Below are 18062 nucleotides of genomic sequence, written 5' to 3' on the forward strand. Positions count from 1 at the left end.
GTCAGCAATAGCGTGGCCAGCAGGGACAGGGAAGGGATCTCACCCCTGTACTCGGCACTGGTGAGGCCACACCTCAATTCCTGTGTTCAGTTTTGGGCCCCTCACTACAAAAAGTACATTGACTCGAGTGTGTCCAAACAAGGGCAACGGAGCTGGTGCAGGGTCTGGAGCACAAGTTGTACAGGGAGCGGCTGAGAGAACTGGGGGTGTTTAGTCTGGAGAAGAGGAGGCTGAGGGGAAACCTCATCGCCCTCTACAACTACCTGAAAGGAAGCTGCAGAGAGCTGGGTTTGAGCCTCTTTAGCCTAGTAGAAAGCGACAGGACAAGAGGGAATGGCCTCAAGTTGCGCCAGGGAAAGTTCAGACTAGATATTAGGAAGCATTTCTTGACAGAACGGGTTGTTAGGTGTTGGAATGGGCTGCCCAGGGCAGTAGTGGGGTCCCCATCCCTGGAGGTGTTTAAGACTCAGGTCGACATAGCGCTGAGGGATATGGTGTAGTTGGGAACTGTTATGTTAGGTTAATTGTTGGACTGGATGATCTTCAAGGTCTTTTCCAACCTAGACGATTCTGTGAAAGGCTGTCAAAAGGTACTCAAATATCTTAAATGATACAGAAGAAGCCTGAGTGAGAAACTGATGCCACTGAAGTAAGTTTTCTATCTTTCTTAAGAATGTCTTTTCAGATAATGGCAAATTAATTTTATCTGGGTGGTAGTATAAGTGCACTGTGCCAGTATCTCAGATACTCTGTCTTGATAATCTAGAATATTTTCATGGACCAGATACATCATCAGCACTGAATAAAAAACATTAATTAAATAGTTCAAAGGTTCCAGTAGCATGCTAGAAAGTGTTAGTTACATGCATCACCAAGTGCACTAAGAACCAAGAACTGAATGCACTAAACTAAGAACTGCTGGATCTAGAACTGTCACAATGCAGCATTCACTAAAATCTGGTTAAAAAATAATGCAATTTTAAAAGAAAATCCAAGTCTATAGTTTTTCAGTTTAGAAAGTTTCCTTTGTTCACACACCAGCAATATGATTTTCTCCATTATCAATGAAGAGAGACAAAAATAAAAATAAAAACAGATACATGTATATCTTTTAAAACGAAACAGGGATTACCTTTCAATGTTTCCAGTAAGTTTTTGGCCACAAACCAACAGATGGCTTCAAAGAAAGGAAATTTGAAAAGATCTGGAGTTTTTAGCCTCTTCTCCATTTCATAACACCTGAATAAATGGAAATATTACAAAACATGAATGTTTTATTTACCAAATTCATTATTCAATTATGCAATCATTCAAATTGACACAATGTTAAAAAAAACAAAACAAAAACAAACCATGGCCATGATAAATAAAAGAAGTCAAGTACCACATAGTTAAACCCCAACAAGACCACAGACAAGATTGAACTCTGGTCTCATCCAGGTTCTGACCTTATCAAGTTTGACTGCGGCACTTCTAAGAATAAAGTTGGACTTCATAAAACTAGGATACAAACCCAATGTGTGATCTTTTAACAGATGGAATTTTATCAGGATTCCACTGTAATAAATAAAAACAAAATGTTTAGAAGACAGCTCCGCATCTTGGACAAAAACTAAATACAGCTGCCCGTAGAGCAATGCTGACTTGAGGACGCTCATTTCAACTCAGTGTCGCACACCTGGGCTTGCTCAGTTTTGTTTTATTCACTTACACTAATCTCCAAAGTAGAGTTTTCCTTTCTTTTATTTTTCTTTTATTCACTTAAATTCTTGTGTACCCTTCATTTTGCTTTTGAAGCAAACTTTGCAGAAGTGAAATAAGAGTATGTGCTTGATAACATTCTAACTGAAAATGCCACTATTGTCTGTTTGAGAGTCTGTACCAATTTGATCCTGGTTAAGAGCATGAAGAAAAATATCTATTAAAAGATTATCCTGCTAACTGAAGAAAAGGTATAGGCAAATCTGAAACTAACCTGAGCTGCATGCCAATATTGAGGTTGTGCAAAAAGTTTCCTCCAAAAGCCATACAATCCTGAGATGTGAGCACTGCGTGAATCCAGCCTAAAATGACAAATTCTAAAACTTAATACATACATATAAATTACTGTTTCTAAATACATATGTAAGTAAAAATGCTATATCTGGAAACATAAAAAGCAAACAAATTTGCATTCTATGCTAGGAACAAGTAATTAAATTTTAACAACATGTACATTACAGTGTTTCAGAAATCTAGTGCAACTGTAGTTTTCTGAAGAAGTTAATATTAAGACATTTTTCACTGAGGGAGGAGGAATGCAAGACCACCAGTGATTTTTCAAGCAGAAATTCCCAAAAGTTTTCCCTCCAATCAACACAAATAAGCAAGTTAGGAGAGGAAGAATATACTGAAAAGAAGATAAAGTCATAAAAATAAAATAGAAATTATATTTGTGTCAACAGTTACATGTTGCTTGAAGTAACTGAGCTGTTTTCACAACATAAAAAAGTCATATAGTGATACTGAAGTTTCTTAAATAGGAATTCAGAAGTAGTTTCATTAATTAATTTAAATACAGCCATGCTAATTCCAGTGAAATTACGATCAGTTTAAAAGCCAGCCTAGGCACTCTGACTATATAAATTTGTCATCTAATTGAAATATTGTCCTTGTGAACTCCACTATTCAACATGGCAAAGCACAGCCAACATTAAACTATCAATCTAGCTGATTAGTACCGGATCGCTTCAAGTGAGTACACAAAAGAACATACGATATAGCTTCCTGATTAAAAACAGTTAGCTTTAGAATTTACACTGTGCAACTTTAAATAAACTAAAACCAGAGTTTCTTCTTTCAAGATTTTTATTCTGATTTTGCATGCATACAGATAATCTTTTGACAGAAGATGAGCTGGCCACACATTTGCAGATTACTTTGTGGTTTGACTGAGTCTAGGCAAGACGTCCAAACACAGGAAGCTCCTCAGCTTGTGACAAGATCAGATCAAATCACTCACAACAATATATTGCAAACTACCATTAAAACCATGCCCTAATTCGTTAAGAACAACCAGATCTAGTTGTTGTGGTACCACATGTAAAAAGACCTGAAACCTAGCAACTATGCTAAGCAACATGCCTACTACGTTGTCTGGGAAGGAAGTAAGAGTGGTATATGCAAGAATGTAAAACACAATGGCACATGCAACCTGAAGGGGCTTCTTAGTTAATATCGTTCAGCTTCTGCTCTTTGAGAAGTACAGTGCAAAGAAGATTGCCTTGAATTACCAGCTGCATTTTGCCCTTGTCAATATGGTTTCGATTTTTCACTCTTATCACCATCACAGTAGATTAATACCTCTGACTCCAAGAAATATGTGTACTTCAATCCTTTAAACACACACCTCCCCTGGCACTGACAAAAGTGACAACAAAGCTTCATCACTGTTGCATCAACACCAAGGAATTTTATGGCATACCTGTATGAACTAAAGGATTTTTTTACATTCCTATTTTTTATTTTTATGCTGTAGTTTTGATCAAGATCTACATAATAAGGCAAGAAAACTTGGTGTAGACCACACATAGGATAGCTCGAATAATATTTAAGTAACTCTCAAGAGCCTCCCAGTAGGTGTTATTCATCTACATGCAATATTAATTTTAAATCAGATGTCTACTCTGAACATATTTCAGAGATTATTAAAACAATTAAGACATTCACTAGCATCAGTGCAAGCAGAAACAGCAGAAGTGGCTTTCAATAGAGATCAGGGGTTTTTTAAAGCCTTTAATCAGTCTTACAGAATTTCCCAATGTTTAAACACCTGTCTTGGAACCTAGTTTAATTTATTGGTTCTTAGACTATATCATATGTATGGGAACATGCACGTGTGTATACATACACATACACGTGTATATATGCATTTACATTAAAAAGCGTAATTTTGTGTGTACACACACAAATACATGTATACATTAGAAATTGTCATTTTATGATACTTTTCTTTTTGGCCACATTACAGTGAGAGCTCAGATTCGGCTGATTACTTGGGAAGCAGAAACTATTTTCAAAATCTATGGGTCGCAATAGAAGTTATTTATTCTGTAATTCTGCATTCTTTGTTCATAGGTGTATGACCTTACACTTAGATAAATAGAAAATTAATGTCACCTCTTGCCAAAAATGTATGATTTTAAAAAGCTCTGGGTGTTCAGGAATATTAAGTGCATATGTAGCTCCTCACCATGTATTATTTATTCTGCACAAGGCATGAATTAGAACACTAAGTATTAAACCTCACAGGTAGAGAACTGAGCTATGAGAAAAATGCAGTACTGTCTAGAAAGTCCATGACAGAATAAGGTGCTGAAGATAACCTTTAAGGTTTAATCCAGAAGCAGAATTGTGCACCATTTTCTTTCTCCGTATATTTAAAGCCTCCTCCCCTAACAAAAGGGAAGATAGCACCCAGAACAAATCTTTAAGAACAAAATAATAGAAAGTATTTATATGGATGGACTGGAAAAGTGAAACTACAGAAATTAACTGGCATTCACTTTACTAGCAAAATATGGTTTGATCTATTAAAGACACTTATATTTATGGTATTTGGGAGTTGGGGGGATTGAAGTGGTGTGTTTTGTTCGGAGAATTTTTCTGGTGTTTTTTTAAATAAAGAAGTTTAATTGTTTTGGTGTTTCTCATTTCTTAAAAATGTCCTGTAATTTACCAGATGCTATTAGGTGACATTTACAAGAAACATTAAAAAAATCAGAAAAGACCATGCCTCTGCATCATTTTTAAAGGAAGCTGATAAAATGAATTTATGAAATCTTCAGTTTCATAAACTATATCTACAAATAACCTTTTATTTTTAATAAAAGGAATTAAGATATGAATTCAGTTATATATTATTCACTTTTATTTAGGGGCACTTTCATTTTAATTCAGAGAGTCTCTACAGGCTCCACAACAGTTTAGATTTTTGCTGACAGAAAACAAAAAAATTTAAAAAAAATATCCCAACAAAAACCCCACCCAACTTTTATCTGTAATCCTCTAGCCTACAGCATAAGAATTTTCTGTGATGTTTTTGTAATAATCTTGCCTAGTAAGTTTTACTATATTCAAAAGCTGTAAAACCAAAATTGCATTATAAAACTAAGTTAAGAATTCAGTCTGGATATCTATCAAATAGTGAACAAAGTGTGTTCTATGAATTGGAACTATTTCCCTGATATAAAAAGTAAGCTTTAATTTGTTGTCTTATAATTGGGTAGTAACTGTTCTTACTGTCAGGTAATCTTAAAAGCTAATTAATTGTTTTGAAAAGCTAAATTTCTAAGTTTTTTATTATTCTCTCTTATCCAAAATTTTAGGAGAAACCAAATGCTGATAACACAATCATTTCAGTATAGTCTTAATTCCTGGTGATAAAAAATTCAAAGTCCTAGTAATAAGGTTAAAATCTTACCTGTTGGAACAAATAAAGTGTGTCCTTGCTTCACAACACATTTGTAACATTTGTCAACCTTGTCCCCAAAATATACTTCACTCTGGGTGACAGATGAACTCCAAGACTCATACAGAGACAAATTTTCATCAGTGGGTTTGATCAAATAGAATATCTTCTCACCCTATTAAACAAAAATACTAAATAAATTAACATACTGTCGGAGGCATAGTACCACCTCTGAGTCATTCCTAATGAAGTGACAGATCGACCTAAATGGTAAATATTCCATATTTCTGCTATGGAATGTTAGGGCTTCCTAGCCCCAGTGTTTCACAGCCATAACCCACCAAAAGCTTAGTCAATAGTACACTGACAAGTTGGTGTCTTGTGATGTAAAAGAAGCAAACAAACCAACAAAAACTATTCACTGGAGTATAAAAAAATTCCAGCTTTTATAAACGATTTATGGATATGTGTACACATGCCAAATGAGAAAACATAAGATGAAACCACTTTTGCCTCTTCTATGATGCATACATGGTCAAAGTTTGTGAGCAGAATAAGAAGCTGAATATGTCAACAATTTCCAATTCATTTTTTCTTATAAACCTCACAGAAGTCACCAACAACATGCTAAAATAAAAGCATAAAAATGCAACACCAACAATCAGTAATTCATTTTCAAACTCCTCCCCCAGCTTTTTAAGCACAAAATTTCACACATGTGATAATGCCATAGAAGAAGGCTGCACACTGAATAAATTTTGTTTTGCAAAGTCATAAATCAAGAAGCCTTCATACCCAGAGAACATGGTACCAAACTGACGTTCCTCCAAAATCGATATGAAAATCAGTATAGCTGTCCTGGACACCCATCAAGCAATACTTCTGAACAAAAGGCTTAGGGAAGACAGAATCGTCTGGCCAATAATTTTCCACCCATGAAAGCTTTCTGGCAATATCTGGTACTTCCACTAATTCAGACATCCTTTTAAAACAAACAAACAAGAACCATAAATATAATCAAGAGTAAAGCACACCTCTTTTTAAATAACAGCTTTACATTTTTGTTTCCTACGAAGTTATTACTTATGAATTAATAAAAATGTTTTGTACCCACATTGCACCACAGTAGTCATCTACATAAAATATGCAGCCTCCTATCTTTCCCGCTACAGACGTATTCCTACACATACTGTTCAGCTTAGCGAAAACCACTTCCTATGTTCAAGGAATTGAAGTCAATACTCACTTTGTGTCTGAGAATTCCAGGCTGATCACATTCAATACTTTTGGTCGGTCAGGATTTGTGAAATATTTAATATAATTATGGAGCTTCATTTTACTGTCTGCTTGTCTTGCTACATCTATTACATCTATCACTTTGTCGCCACCTGTGAAAAATAGGATGACTTTCTCAAACCTAGCACAGATAAAAACAGCCAAGTAAGGTGTTTAAGAGAAATTTAACTTTTTCCCGGCCTTTATCAAGTCATTTCTGCACAAAAACTCCATTACTGTCAGTATTCTCTTGAACAGACACAGATCAGTATAAACCAACTTTTTATCAGGTCTAACATTAATTGCTATAATCAGCAAAGGACAGAACTGAAAACACTCTAAAAATAAATCCTCTTTCCTGTGGTTAACCAAAAAGAAAAAGAGCGGTATGGAATGACTGCAACTGGTTTTAAAAAAATTGAGTTTGTGGCTGCAATCGGGAAGACAAAATTGAGAAAGTTATCAAGGCAGATCTATTCCTCACTCTTCCTATTAATCACCACCATAGTACTTGAATATTTAACACAAGGGCCACTGAGAATTCTTTACAAATAAATCCTACCGCTTACAGCTTGCAATTCTTAGCAAATGGAACTAAACTTGCACCCTCCTTATATACATGCATAACTTCTAAGCACACAGTAATTTCACTGAGTAATTGTCATGAGTGTACCTAATTTCTGAAGACAACAAGGACTGGTTTACCTATCACGTATTTTAAAGCAACACATCTGTAGAACTTAAGCAAGAAGCAACCTTTAGCCAAGAGACAGGACTAATGACAATATTATAATAGTAATTGGTTTATGTCCATTTAGTTATACAATGGCCAAATTTGACCATTAATTTTGGAATGCTGGAATGTATCTAGATGCAATTTAAAAGTAATTATGTTTATAACACACAAGATCATATCATATTGATAAATTCCAGTTGGAATAGTATCTATTCCGTCTTCCTATTTTTAATTTCAACAATAGAAAGGTACATCTATGGCATTCCAATTTTTTCTCTAAACTGGAGAACCTGGCACGTTAAAACATATGTATGAGAATGAGAAGATCAGTTTTCTCTCTGAATCTGAAGAGGCAGCATCCCAAAAGAAAAGATTCAGAAGTACCAAAATTATAATTACACTTTAAAGCAGAACACATTACTGTTTATAATCATCATAATGTTAACAACATTCCATATACTATGTATTTCCTATATGCCGGTGCCATTGTAAAATGATGGACAGAAAACCTACTTTCAGCACACATTATTATATTGGGTTATCACAAGACGACAGACAAGGCCATATACAGACTTCTCAACTGTACTACATGTTACAGGAAATGCCATGCTGCCAATGGCTCAGTCTCTATTTTTCTGTACTGCACACTTACATGAGGTTGAAACAATTACAGACTAACAAGAGATCTGATAAGAAAGAAATGGTCCTTGGGAAGCTCGAGCTCTCCCACTGAAGGAAGCCAAGTAGGAAGCCAAGTAGGAAATCTTCCAGGAAGAAAGTTTTAATTCAGAAATGCCAATTTATTGAGCCCAAAACATTGTCTTTCTATATCCTAACCAATGACTAAATTTTATTTATCACAGAGTAATTCATTTAATTCCCACAGAGAATAATCTTAAAAGTCATTCCATTTCATCGGTTTACAACATGTAGCAGAAAAAACCCTAGCATTTTATGTTTCACTTACACCAAAATTAACATGTTTCAAAGTTAAAAAGTAAGGCTACACTCCTATCACATATCTAACACACACACACACACAAAAAAAAAAAAAAGAGAAAGGGGGAAAAAAAACCCCAAAACTAAAACCGTAGCTTTAATTTTACTCTCTGGTAGTCTGCAATGTAGAATATATATTTAGCATGATGGAAGCTCTTACAGTCATGCAAATATTTATTTTAATTTACAGACAGGATCATTTGTAAGCACTCCAGAGTGACTCTTACCTACATAGCGTTCCACATCTAAAACAGAGAAAGTTGGCGGAGGAAGTCTGAGCCCCAGACCATCTAATTTAGGAACCATAATGGGAACATCAAACCCATGTTTCTCCAGGTATCTTTGTGTCAACTGGCTTCCATGCATTTTCAAAATGACTTCATCAGCACTGGTGGAAAGAAAGAATGAAGTATTAACAGAAAAGCGTCCTGCAAGTACTATTGAAAAAAAAAAAAGTCATAGTTTGGTGGAAGACAGATGGAAATGGCTACATCTGAACCGGAAAGAAGTGGACCCACTACTAATATACTAGGCATTTAACTAAAAGACAAAGAAAACAACCTAAGCAGCAAGGAGACATTTACTGTCATGCATAACCTGGGAACTCATAGTCTTTCGATATGACTGAACACAGTAATTTAAAAGGATGGGGAAAAGGAATTCTCAGAGAAGGCATTAAAGTACATTTTGGTAACAACAACAAACTCCTTTAAAGAATTTTAAGTCACCGTTTCAGTAAGCCAGTCACAGACAGCTCAGGATGAAAGTACAACCTGAAAGTTTCTACACTTTCCTCTAAAGCAAGTGAGGATAGATGGCTCATATAAATGTTTTATGTTATTTGGAATGAAACGGAGGACTACTCCTGGACTAGAGGAATAGACAGACAACATTCTGACAGTTCAGGCACAAAAAATCAAAACAAAACCCAACCACTTACACTACTGTCCCCATGACCCCACAAAAATAAACCCCAAAACTCCCCACACCACCCTGCAGCAGTCCCAACAGACAACACAGCCCCGTGCAAAACTGAACAGGGGAAGCTATCACATGAAAAGGCAAATGTATCCATCTGAAACAGGGATAGGGCAGCGGCAAGGGAATTCTAGAGGAGGAAGTCATCCTTGACCTTAATTTCTGAAGCAGAAAATTGTTAGTTGTCCCCCCCCAAGACACACTCAGCTGACAATGTTTTCTCTATTTTTTTCACCAAAAATGTGTAAGTAAGCTTCAGTACCTTGGGAAAGAGCGAGCCCGCAGCTGTTTAACAAAGGTCCGTGTTCCAGCCTGCACTGGTTTGGAACCATCATCCAACTCTGTGTAGTCATGTCTGTGCCAGTTCCTCCTCTTCTTCACTAAAAATTTCAGAAGGATTAAACTTTGAATTAGTTAAATCAAATGGCTCAGATTAGCAGTCATCCCATCAGTGAGCCAGGCATGCCTCAATCACATTACTATGATTAACAAACCTTATTGTTTATGCAGGTGACACACTACCTATCTGTAACAAATGAGATCTTCAGGACACCTGACAGTAATCCTCTATACTTCTATAGGTCCTTCTATGTGAGAACCTCAGTGCACATTATACACTATTTAAGACTCCATATCCAGCACAGCCCCAGTAAACAGCAGCAGCCTGAAAACTGTCCAAAGCTAAAAAGTCAGCAACAAAACTAGAAATAGAAATTTAATTTCCTAAAGCTCAGACTTTTTTTTTTTTTTTTAATAAACAGAAGAATCAAACCTCTTCAAGATCCATAGATTTCATTTTATGTATCAACACAGAATTAACAGGACCTAATGACCCCATCGTGCTATCTCACCATATGGGCATACACATATCCAGTCTGATAATATTACTACTATTCACTATCATATGCTGTTTGAAACCAAACCATCTTTCTTTTATCCACTGCTTATGTCTCCATAACAATTCTGGGCACAAACTGTTTTGGGCAGTTCTGATTTTTACTGTACAAGCACAATACATACAACGCAAGCATTGCATCCCAAAACAATCAACTTCTGAGGGCTTGAAGCTTTAATGTACTGTTACAGCATATTAATAAAGAACAAAAGATAAATTAATGTTCTATTACAATTTTGGGAATCTGAAACTGATAGTTCAATAGCAACTAAATTGCATTTTTAACAGTTCCCTATACTTAAAGGGCCAAGGAAACAAAAAACTAGACATTCTCACAAAAACTGTCGTGTTGGTCTCGCCATGACAAATAAGCAAATGAGAAAAAAAATATTTTTATAGAATCATAGAATGATTTGGGTTGGAAGGGACCTTTAAAGATCACTAGTCCAACCCCCATGACATTGGCAGGGACACCTTCCACTAGATCAGGTTGCTCAAAGCCCCATTCAACCTGAGTTTGAACACTTCCAGCGATGCGACATCTACAACTCCTCTGGGCAACCAGTTCCCGTGTCTCACCACCCTCATCGTAAAAGACTTCTTCCTTGTATCTAATCTAAATCTAGCCTCTTTCACTTTAAAACTGTTACCCCTCATGCTGGCACTACAAGCCTTGGTAAAAAGTCTCTTCTTACTTATAAGCTCCCTCTATATACTGAAAGGCTGTATTTTAGAACACTGTAAGCTGTATGCAGCCTCCCCATTTGAATTTTTTGACCACAAGTTCGAAAGGAAGCTCTTGATTGTGTCACCTATTTGTTAGCAAAATGAACTTTGCAGCACTTTCTCTCTATGTAAATAAATCTGCATCTCTTGTCCTCAAACATTCAACAGGCTAAGAAGCTCTATTAAATTCCCAAAAGGTGCCTCAGCAAAAAGGACCACCCCCTCATCTGGGCAAGAAACTCCAACAGTGCTGAACTTCATACTCTTCTATTGACTTACCAGTACATCATTTAGCAGGCTAAGAAACATACTAACACTACAGTAATTTTTAGGTTGCATTTCAGTTTTTCCTAAAAAAGACAAACTCTGCTCCACAGCATTAGATAATCGCCACTGGACAACTGCCCCAGAAAGATATACTGAGAGCAGATCTATAATTTAACCCTAATACGAAGGCAAAGATTTAGTTACATCTGCTGAGGAAACACAGAAGAGGGAAAAGCTACTGTTACTTGTCAACACAAATGACCTTTTACAGGCATATCAAAACAGCCTGCAATGCAAATACAACACCCAGCTAAACAACTATATTATGAATTTGAACTTTATGGAAGAGATCCTCCTTAAGTTTACCAAAATCATGATGCACTCAAAATCTAAAAAAGTGTTACCGAAAAGACAGCTAACAGTAACAGGAAGCTAAGGATTTCAGAGGGGCGGGGGGGAAAAGTAGTTTCTAAAAAGAAAAAAAAAAATGCTGCTTATCCAGAAAGAACAGTTGGTTACATAGGAATAACTGACATCTTATAGTCATTACACATAAGAGGTAATTATTCCTACTGATAAGCTGTTTCCTACAGGCATGACAAAACGTACCCTTTAGAAGACATTTAAGAGAGTAAACTGACATTTATAGCTATTTGCTAAGCTGAAAACCAGTGCTGAAGAGCCTGCTTAATGAGATAACTATTCAAATACAGTAAAACTATTTCATAAATAATGAAGCCAGGTTTATTAAGTTTTCAAAGCTATTTTCACAGTCATAAATAATAATATAAGAAATTAGTGGCTAATACTAATTTGCAGCAGAGCAGTTTCTCATAAATTCACTGCTGTTATAACAGCTCATTAAAATTGTAAGATGATACAACCGCTTAAGAAATTTTATAGCACAGAACCAACTTTTAAAAATCTGTCTTTCCAATACTTAAAAATCAGAAATTAAAGTAATTCTTTTACTTAGTACTTGGCAATGTACATCATCCTTCCATAAGTGAGAGAACACCAAAGAACAGAAAACAGTAATGAAAACTTTTTCCACTTACATATCTCTTAATTCTAAGCTTTTATAACCCCATTAAACATTACAATAACAGTTTCAAAAAAAATAATTTAACTAAAAGGATCCTAATGCTCAAATTAAAGAAAAGACCCTAGATAAGTTGGAACACACATATATAACACCTTCCCCTCTCAATCACTCCAAACTAGTGGAAGGAACTAGCATTCACCTTTGCTGTTCCTGAAAGCTGGGGCACAACATGCTGTGACAACCCTAAAAATACACACACTAAAAGTACACTAGACAGTTGCAGGGGGGTTGAGAAAAGGAAAGGAGTGTGATGGCAGTTTTTGTGAAAAGTAAGCAGAAAGCTATTTTCAAATTACATTTCTTACAGACTAAAAACAATGGCCCAGTAACTGTACCTACTTTAGGCAAACACTATTCCCTGTCCTCTCACACTACTAGTCTGTTTGTCTCAGAGGTTACATACCAGACTTCAAATGCAGACTGTACATTGTTACAATGAGGCCCCAAGTCTTGGAAGTGGTCCTCTAGGTGATTCCCAGTGACCAAAACAGCAAGAGAATTGTTAGCATAGGAAGACTGAAAAATTTTAAGGAGCATAAAGTAAATCACCACTTCTAAGGCCTGGTACATCATCTCATATTGTCAACTCGGACCAAACACTGGCATTACTAACACAGTCAAAAAAATAGGTGGGAGGATATTTACAGAATTTGAGAAGATAAAACCAGGTTAAGAAAGTAATGTCCTGACAACCACAGTCCTGTTAACATTCACTGCACCTCGTGTTCTCTTAAAGCTCTGAATTCTAGAGTCAGGTGACAGACCTGACTCCCAACATTCATGCAATGAAAGCATTTTCAGACTTACGGATCACTGAGAAAACTTTGAAAATAACAAAATATAATATGATGGCTCTAAACCAAATAAACTAATAAAATCCATAGCGTATTAATGGTTTTTTTAAATGCTCTTTTTAAAATTATTTAGGATTTTAGGATTAATTATTTAGCATGCCATACACACTACTGCCTACTAAAGGTCTTGTAAAGTTGTTGCTCTTAAAAGTCAAGAGGATTTATTCTTGTTTGAAATACAAGAAGAAATTGATCGGTTAATTTGATCTTCACAACTAACTATGCAGTAGCTTTTTTTTCATTATTGGAACTTTTACATAAATAATTGTGTAGAATACTGAAAGTAACCGTCCATTTGGTAGTATGAAGTATGTGTTTCTTGCATAATTTTAGTAAATTTTTTGCACTACACCTTTTGATTAGATGGGATTATACACACAAGTGTCTGCTGAAGTCACAGATGTACTTGCCCTCTTAAACAGCTGAATTTCTGTCTCTGTCAAAACTCCTTTAGACAAAGGGATTTCAGAATGCAAAGCTGTAAATAAAAATGCTTTTTTTACCTACATCAGATGATTGAAACACTCTGAAGCATTGCTGCAACACCTGAAGTCATGAGATATTATCTGTCTCTCTAAACGCTAAAGTAAGTGGAGCCCAAACCACAAACTATCATAGATTTCATTCTGACAGCTTAGATGAGAACAATTAATAAAATTCCAGGTGAAGATATATTTCAATATATCACCTCTGCTTGGGTTGATAAGTGACACGTCTGAAGCTTCTACTAAATCTAGATGATCTACTTACTTGAGGCAATATGAAGTAATAAGGATAATCTTTACTGCAGATTCTTGTATTTTTTAAAAGACTTTCAACACAAAAATCGCTCTTATCTTACTGTCAAATTGCTGCAGGTGAGACTGTTTGCATTAGAGCTAGCAGGCTCTGCATTAAAAGAAAGGTTATCCACAGGCATCACAGTGAAGCATACTGCTTCTCTCAAATCAAGAAGAGAAAAGAAGTTTCAAATTTACTAGTTTACTATTTTGGAAGTCCAGCATGATCCCCTACTTCTCCTCCTCCTAGTCCCTCCATTCCACAGAAAAAAACACGCAGAAAAGTAGGGAAAGAAATGGCTGTTATTTGTATTCTGATTTACAGGAGAGACAAGCAGATTTTTAACTGAAAATAACAACCTGAATACTAAAAATTACAAGCATGTAAAACATCATTTACCTTACCTTTTTGCCCCTAACCTAAGAGTATCTAACCCTGCATGCAATATATATTAATTACATCAATAAGTGACGCTTTATCGCTTTGTTCATACTCCACAAGAGGAAGCTGCAGTGATTTTAAACTAATTTCTAAATGGTAAAGTAAATTCAGCTTTGAAAAGATTCTAGATCTTAAGTTGTTACTGACTATAAATCATTATGTGATCTTCAAGGAAAAAAAAAACCAAAACACAACAAACCCCACACCCCCAAAATACAACAAAAAAGCCCACCACATTAGAAAACACAAATGACCATGACTTAAGTGCTTGGAGGTTAAAGATACACCACGTATATAAACATTTTCCAGGTCTAAACATGGAAACATAATTCATTGTTGGAGAGATGAAATTCATTTTTACATGGTTTCCTTTTGAGAACAGAAGTCATAGGCAAAAATCTAGGGAGTTGGATAAAGCAGTATCCTTTCAGTAGTTACAGAAAGACAAAAACTGTTCTATTTTTCCACTGCAGATCTCTACAGCAAATTTATCTACTGAAAGGAGAACCAAAGAAGAGGTGTCTCTTGCTACTCTGTTTCACAGACTCTTCTGGCAAAAAAACCTGCATGAGGACCTTGGTGGAAACTTGTTTAAAATTTGGAAACCTGAAATTTGGAGCTATATAACTCTCAAGGATATAAATAGGAAAAAACAAAACAAAACAAACACCCATAGGAAGTTCATATTCTCAGATTTCACTGGACTGTTGTGGCATATAGCCTACAAACATCAAGAAAGATAAAACTGCTAATGCCTACATTTTCTCAAACTTGCCTTCCCAGGTATCAGAATTTTGACGATTAAAATATAGGAACCTTAAGCTATCTTTTGGATTTTCCTTTAAAAAAAACCAAAACCAACACACCATGATTCCTTAATTTTCAATCTCTCACTCTCTGTTAACTCCAGATTTTTTTCTTCTAGCTCTGGCACTTTGATTTCTCTAATCTATAGCAGTGGCTTATATTTTATCTACATCTGCATATCAAGGAACCTTTCAGGATCTTTTGTTTGTTTTGTGGTTTGGGTTTTTTTAACATCTCAGAGTTAGTCATGTAGAACCAGTACCTTCTAAATAATCAAACTCATCTTGAATGTTCTTCGGAACAGTCTTTTTCAATTGTACATGGAGAGAAAAGAGACTGGAAGTTTAAAATAAAGTCTGAATAACCCATACTTACTTAGAGAAGGTCCATGGAGAATTGCACAGTTGGGACAATGGTATAGATCAATGTCAACAGCATGGTGCTCCTCTACCCCAACACAGCTGGAATAATATTTTTTAAATGTTAATGAGGATACATGCAAGATTTATTTTTCAAGCTAAAAAAATAACTAAATCTTAAATTTCTACAAGAACATGCTTAATCTACAAAATCGTAATGAGTTAGCAAATTATCTCAACTACTGGGTTACCACATAAATTCTGAGTAATAACTTATCACTGAAGAGAGAAATCCATTTAAAAAAAAGTAAACAAGAATCAAATTTCTTTTAAAATGATTCCACAATATATACCGTTACCCCTCAACACCCCAAGAGGCTTTGATCCTAATTATAGGAAAGTTTATGAAAAAATCATTCAAGCAATTTTCCTTATAGAAGTTACCATTTCAAAACAATTCTGATCTATGTGCTACTGATTTATAGAAGATCACTGACGTTTTTCTTTTTTTCCTGCAAAAAGCACATAAGTGACTCCCACTCCCCAAGACAAATCAATGAAGAATGCTTTCATATCCTTCCTGAAATCTTTATGCCACTAGTACTAGCTAAGTTACACAAGCGACCAGTGTTTTTGTTTTAAAATAGCAACAAATATTTCAAAGAGCACTTGAGAGATGTAATGTTTTCCCTGTGCACATTTTTTCCCAGATAAAACAAAGTGGGATTAAAGTTTAAAATCTTTATAACAGTCATGACAAAGCATCTACAATTGTGTTTATCTAAATAACACGGTTTTAAAGTCAAAATTAATACATTTTCTTCTAAGCTGAAACACTAGAGGTTAACTAGAGATGATGTGCTTTTGCACAAAATTCTCAAGGAAAAAAAAAAAATCCCTACTTGCTGGTAGAATCTGAATCCTGTCAGAGTTCTTTCTCTCAGAAGTTCACTGACACAAAATTGCTGACTTTGTAACACAGAAGCAACACTACAAAATTGAACACCAAAATTAGGTATTTATACTCAATGCATTCTAGTAACAGGAGAATTTGAACAGTACTCCATTCAGGTAATCTGTTTCATATCAAAAGTGTAATGACAGTTCAAACACTTAAGCTTTGCAATGATCCAGCTACACAAAGTCTTTTCCCTAGCAATCTAGTGCCAAAACTGCTGACATGCTCCAGTAAGTGTCAGTACACACTGCCAAAACAATATACTAAGCAGTCTAGCATCCAAAGCACACCAATAAACAAATCAAATCTGAAACTGAAGAGCATCTCCCGTGTACCTACCAATAAGTACACCATTCTGAATTCTCTGTAAGCAGATTCAACTGGTTCTTCTACTTCTCCATTCGCTACACACCACATGAAACTTAGAAACTGTATAGCTTTTTAATATACATACTATTTTAAAATCTAAACACAAACTCAGCTGCCACAGTTCATCACAATTCTTGCAATATTTAGTATCTGTTTTAAGACCACAGCTACAGGAATTGTTATTACATGAAAATTCAGCTGACATATAAACAAAAAGGAAGGCAGAAGCAGTCTTTAAAAATGCATGTCCCATTTCCTTCTGCTTGTGTTCTCTCTCTTTTTATAGAATAGATGAGTGACTCATAATCCTATGTATTATAAGAAAACTGTTTTAAAATGTACACTCTAAAAGCCCCAAATGAGAAGACTGGTTTTATACATCCTCAGGAATCCATCCCATTATTTTAGCTAAACTTCTGAATTTTGAACAGCTAAAGATATTTATGTTACACTGTATCTTGATCAAGTCTGGACAATTACTCAGTGAAACACAGTTCTCCATAGGAAAACTTCACTTACTCCCTTTCCTTTTTATTGATATTTACCCAATACATTCATCACCATAATCCCAGATTATCTTGCTGACTAACAGGAAGAACTTTGCATCAAGGTACAGTAAACACACATTCAAGCTTTGACAATTGTCATATTCTGGTTAAGAATGTTAATTTTATTGTCTCTTATAGAATGTTACAGATAGCCTGAAAATAAAGCAGAAATTCTGTTAAGTACTAAACATTTTCTCTGACTTGATTAATTCCATAACCTTTCACGGAAGCACACGGGGCTGTGTGTACAGAGACAGCAGGCAACACTGGAACAGTATAAGAATAGCTAGAATAGCCATTCAAAAAAGAAAGCAAACATTTTCAGTCTACTATTTATGCTTTAAACTCAGAACTGACTGGAAAGGCAAAACACTAACTGGGAGATACTGGAAGTGAATCTAGTAGCAGACACCTGTCTGATGCAAAGGGCAAATGAGGTGCCAACATCTGCAAGAACAAGCATTGCCAAGGATGCCACAGAGCATATCAATCACATACAGCACCATTACAAGTCAA

At 35.5% G+C, this 18062-nt stretch overlaps 1 protein-coding gene across 2 annotated transcripts in view; it reads right to left on the bottom strand.

The window, feature by feature from the left end:
- Window positions 1-18062, bottom strand: part of KDM7A (lysine demethylase 7A) — a 70514-nt gene that overhangs the window by 27923 nt on the left and 24529 nt on the right. For both annotated transcript variants that reach the window (XM_074901997.1, XM_074901996.1), the window contains exons 2-9: window positions 15688-15773; window positions 9700-9817; window positions 8687-8847; window positions 6696-6837; window positions 6245-6431; window positions 5462-5624; window positions 1976-2063; window positions 1133-1239 (exon numbers count right to left, since the gene is read on the bottom strand). In XM_074901997.1, the coding sequence (XP_074758098.1) occupies window positions 1133-1239; window positions 1976-2063; window positions 5462-5624; window positions 6245-6431; window positions 6696-6837; window positions 8687-8847; window positions 9700-9817; window positions 15688-15773 (1052 nt within the window). The remainder of the gene's footprint in view (window positions 1-1132; window positions 1240-1975; window positions 2064-5461; window positions 5625-6244; window positions 6432-6695; window positions 6838-8686; window positions 8848-9699; window positions 9818-15687; window positions 15774-18062) is intronic.

This window comes from Athene noctua, chromosome 3 (genome assembly GCF_965140245.1).
Source record: "Athene noctua chromosome 3, bAthNoc1.hap1.1, whole genome shotgun sequence".
In the NCBI taxonomy this organism is placed as follows: Eukaryota; Metazoa; Chordata; class Aves; order Strigiformes; family Strigidae; genus Athene; species Athene noctua.